A 4795-nucleotide genomic window follows, 5' to 3' on the forward strand; every position below is an offset into this window, starting at 1 on the left:
CGCTCTAGAGCCCGTGCCGCGGGCGGCTGTGCCCCGCATCTGCTCTTAACCCCCCGCCCCCGTGTGCAACGTTTGGTGACATCGCTGCAGCTTTGTCGGTGTTGCTGCAGCTGTCCTTGTCCCCAGCGAAAAACAGAAACCCAGCGGAGCCATCCCCATGCGGTGCGCTAAGCCGCAGCCCTCCTGCAGCCTGGGAAAGGGAAAGGTATTGGGATGTGCAACACCGCTGTACTCCATTTTCAGAAAACAGGACGGGTTGTGTCCTTTCTTCTTCATCGGAGTTTCCTGAAGGATTTTTCACACCGCAGGAGAGGAAGGATGGAGGAATCGTCATCTATTTCATAATTATACTTTACATGTTTTTGGCCGTGTCCATTGTGTGCGATGACTACTTCCTACCTTCTCTAGAGATCATCAGTGAATGTAAGTGAACATCCTGATCCTTTTCCTTAAAAATAAGCAGCTTGGTGGAGAACGTTCTCTTTAAAAAATCTTCGAAGTGGTTTGGTGGAGAAGATTCTATTTAAAAAAGCTTCAAAGTTAGAGTGCTCTGGAGACAAGACTAAAGAAAGTTTGGATTCTCCAGGCAGATCCATAAAATATTTAATTTGATACAATGTATCAATATTATATTGAAAAAAACATACTCTGATTACACTCTGCACAGGCATTTCCTTGTGCCTAGAGGAAAATCTTAAAACTTCCTCAGTATTAACCAAACTGACGACGTAACTTTGAGGTGAGCGGGAGTATGTCCAGGTTACTAGTAAAAGCAAGAAAAAAACGGGGGAGAGGTGTAGCACACACACCAAACCGAGAACCCAAAACTCTCTCTATATTAAAATATGGTAATTAAGTACCTTAGTCAAGTTTCTGTATTTCCCTCAAAGTAGTGAACAAGTATCAGGGTGAGCTACCGTTTACGTACTAAAGGTATGACAGAGGAGGGAAAGGAAAACCACAGTTACAACAGTCCTATGAAATCGAATCAACCTGTAGTAATGCCCCTGGCTTCACCAGACCACTGAATTCAAGAGACGGCTGAGAGTTCAGCTTTTCCTTGCCAAGAATTAAAAAAAATTGCCCTAGGGAAACTCATCCCTGAACACTGGAAAACATTCTCCAGACCACGAACACTTACAGAAAACATAAGTTGTAGAGCTGCTATTTTTTTTATTGATGATAAATAAGCATTTGTCAGACTTTTTCCATTGTTAGCCATACGACCCCGTTCTTAGTGTGCAGAACTTGATCCAGCGTGAGTTACATTTCAGAAACAGTTGACTTACCAGAACAAAAATCTCATTTCATTCAAGCAAGACACAGGCTCTTACACTGTCCATACGAAGTGAAAATTGGATTTTTAAGATCGCAGCACTGGTTTGAATATAACTAGTATTTCTGGTATGTGAAGACACAGTAGCATGGACTTCCCTGGAAGATAGACAGACTTGACATGGATCATGTAGCAATATCATGCTGGAATCCAAGGAATTTCCCCGCAATTATTACCCATATGAAACAGAGTTAAAGCCTACATACGTATATCTATTTTACATTTTAAGATCATGCCCAAATCTTTTGTATCCATACTTCTATTCTGGTATTTAAACTAATTTCTGCGATAAAGTTAGACATAAATTAGCCCAATAAATGAGGCTGTTTTCAATACATTATTTTACCAATTCCAAAGAAAAGCATTAACTGTATGAAAGTAAGCAAAGTTCATTCTATTAAACTGTAGTAGCTTCTAACATTGCAAACGGATGCAAGTAATGGGTACAGACTACTGAAGTTTGTTTTTTTTTTTTTAAGCAATTATTTTGCTCTATCCTCAGGCCTTGGCCTCTCTCAGGATGTTGCTGGAGCAACTTTTATGGCTGCTGGAAGCTCTGCTCCAGAGCTTGTCACTGCTTTTCTAGGTAAAAGACCTATGTTTTTACTCCTCAGAATCTAGAATTCTTTTCCGTGCATGCCAAAGTGAAACATACCAGAGAGTCATTTTCCTTACAGGAGTCTTTGTGACAAAGGGAGATATCGGCATCAGCACCATCCTTGGATCAGCAATCTATAATCTTCTCGGTATTTCTGCAGCTTGTGGGCTGTTTTCCAGCGTGGTATGTATCAACTTTGATAGTTCTGTTCCTAAGAGCCCAATCGTTATCCTTTCTGATTTGCCAACAAAAGCCAAGAGAGACTTACTATGACAACTGTCAAGTTTATTATTTAGTAGCAAAACCAGCATGTAATCAGTTTTAAGATAACTTGCTATGAAAGTTTTTAAAAACACTAATTTGTTAAATATCATACTTAAGTCATTCCTAAGAATCTTACATTTTTACATAATATAGAAACAACATATTGATGCAGCATTTACAGCACTTAGTGAAGTGTTACAGACAAGTTTAAGAAAAGTAAATGAATCTGTGATCTGCAGGTTTCGAGGCTATCCTGTTGGCCGCTGTTTAGAGACTGTCTGGCATATACAATTAGTGTAGCGGCGGTCCTTGCGATGATATCTGACAACAGAATTTACTGGTAAGAGGATAAGTAGTATTGAATTCATGTTGACCGGAGGTTAGTGAGACAGTGTTTTGAAAAACAAACAAACAAACTAAACCCCAAAACCCAAACTTCAAGTAGCCTGAACTGCCATTCACTAACAGAATTAAACATCATTTTGGCTTTAAAAAATGTAGAAAGTCACAATGCTTGTAAAGATTATTACCTAAACATTCAAACTCTGCATATTTATAAAGTTTGATCTGCATAGGTTTGTCTGTACAGACTTCACAATTTCTATCATGTGTTTTGTCATAGCACTTAAGTCTTCATAGTTTATTCCTTTTGAGCCTTTCCTTTGATAGCATCACTGTTAAGAAAAACATTTGTCTGCTAGAGGCAGATGATGAGGTTTTGATGTTTTAACTCCCCTCCATCAACACTGAAAAGCCCGTTGCCTCAACGAGTCAGTCAGGTCCAGCGCTAAGTCTCTGAGGTTTCTAACTCAAAATAGTACATACTATCCCTCTCTTTAACCATCACATGAAGACGCAATTTCGGAAACATCAGTAAGATATTCAGTCAGTAAGATCCCCTGGAAAACATGCAGCTATGCAATACACAAACAAGATTCTGCAGGGGCGGGGAATTAATCAAACTGGTGAAAGACATGCAGATGCTCATGAACTTCCATGACACTGGCCATACAACTGCAAATAGATGCTTTTGTGTGTTTTCCTTTTGCTACTCATGCAAATTTTCTCTCTCTCTTTCTTCTTACACCAGCCATTTTAATGAGTTAAAGAGTTGTTATTTTTAAATATTACATGTTATGTAAAATCTGTTTTTCGTTCTAGGTATGAAAGTGCATCCTTATTACTGATATATGGGTGTTATATTCTGGTACTATCTTTTGACATTAAAATCAACCAATACCTCATGAAGAAGTTCAGTCCCTGCTGTACGTGTTTGGTAAAAGCTATGGAAAAGAATGCTGAGCAGCAACCACTGGTTGGATGGAGGGAAGAGAGTGGACCTCTAATTAGTCAACAGTCAAGGACCGATAGCGGAATTTTTCAGGATGAGCTGGACAACTCTCAACTATCAACAAGCTTGCATGGGCTTGATGAAATCTCTGAAGGTATAAGTGTTAATACAGTTATCTCGAGCATTCTGCATGCCTGTCTGCCTCAGTTCTAATAAAGAGTAGATTATGAGATATTTTGTTCACAAAAGAACTCCAGCATAGTATTTAAGTAAATAATTATTCTTCCCCAGAACATAACATTAAGCAAAATCAGAGTGGTGGTATTTATATGAAGGTAGTTGCTAGAGGAATGCTAGGATAGTTGCTCGTTTCTGTGATATTAGAACAGCAGACCTCCATCAGTCTTTGCTGTGCACATTTGAAACTTCCCAGCAACATTGCTTGTAAAATGCAGCATCAGCTGAAAGACACACTAGTACTGTATTAATATATACTGTTTTCTTATGACAATGGCAGGTTTATAGCCCAAAATATGCATTATATCAGAAGCAAAGGAATAGCTATGATGTGGCCACAGATCATCAGTTTCCTCTTCACTTAGGCAAAAAACAGCAGTTGACACACTCTTGGTAAACGTTTTGTATAAACCTTTATAGAAAGGTTTCATCCTTTCATCCAACTTCGTTCTCTCCTAGTGACATGGTAATAAAGAATATCTGATTTCAGAGTTTTGTCCAGTGTGATGTAGGTACTGGGTAAGACTACAGCTAGAACTTGAGGAAGTATTTTTTACCTTTTTTCAGTATTCTCGCAAGTAGAAGCCAGTAATACAACTGTATGCTATGGATTCAAACTTAACGCTACAATTTAAAATAGTTACTTTCTCTTCAACAGACTATCCAAGTGTCTTCACCATGCCTGAAGCAGATATTAAGAGAATTTTGTGGGTGTTATCCCTTCCTATTATTACACTACTCTATTTGACTATACCAGATTGCAGAAGACAGTTTTGGCGGAACTGGTTCATGGTGACATTTTTAATTTCAGCAGCATGGATTACTGCAATAACTTATGTTCTTGTATGGATGATAACAATAGCAGGTAGGTACCTAAAATGCTGCTGCTATACAGAATCACTGAAAAAAACCAGTTTTCTCCCTGTGAAGAGTTTTCCTTTCCACAATTAACAGTCAGTTTAGCAACACATACTTTGCTGTAAAAAAAAAAAAAACCCAACAAAAACTTATGTTTGACTGCTTATTTTGCCACCTTCTTCCATCCAATGAAAACCAGAGTTTAGCTGTT

General features: G+C 38.5%; 1 protein-coding gene across 1 annotated transcript; it reads left to right on the forward strand.

Annotated features, from left to right (window-relative positions):
- Positions 1-245: 245 nt before the first annotated feature.
- Positions 246-4591, forward strand: LOC104614779 (sodium/potassium/calcium exchanger 5-like; the record flags this gene model as incomplete). Its single annotated transcript, XM_010286293.1, has 6 exons — positions 246-423; positions 1839-1922; positions 2014-2117; positions 2438-2538; positions 3360-3643; positions 4385-4591. Coding segments are annotated over exons 1-6 (847 nt in total), but the record flags the coding sequence as incomplete, so codon positions are not given.
- Positions 4592-4795: the final 204 nt, after the last annotated feature.

This window comes from Phaethon lepturus, unplaced genomic scaffold (assembly GCF_000687285.1).
Source record: "Phaethon lepturus isolate BGI_N335 unplaced genomic scaffold, ASM68728v1 Scaffold56920, whole genome shotgun sequence".
In the NCBI taxonomy this organism is placed as follows: Eukaryota; Metazoa; Chordata; class Aves; order Phaethontiformes; family Phaethontidae; genus Phaethon; species Phaethon lepturus.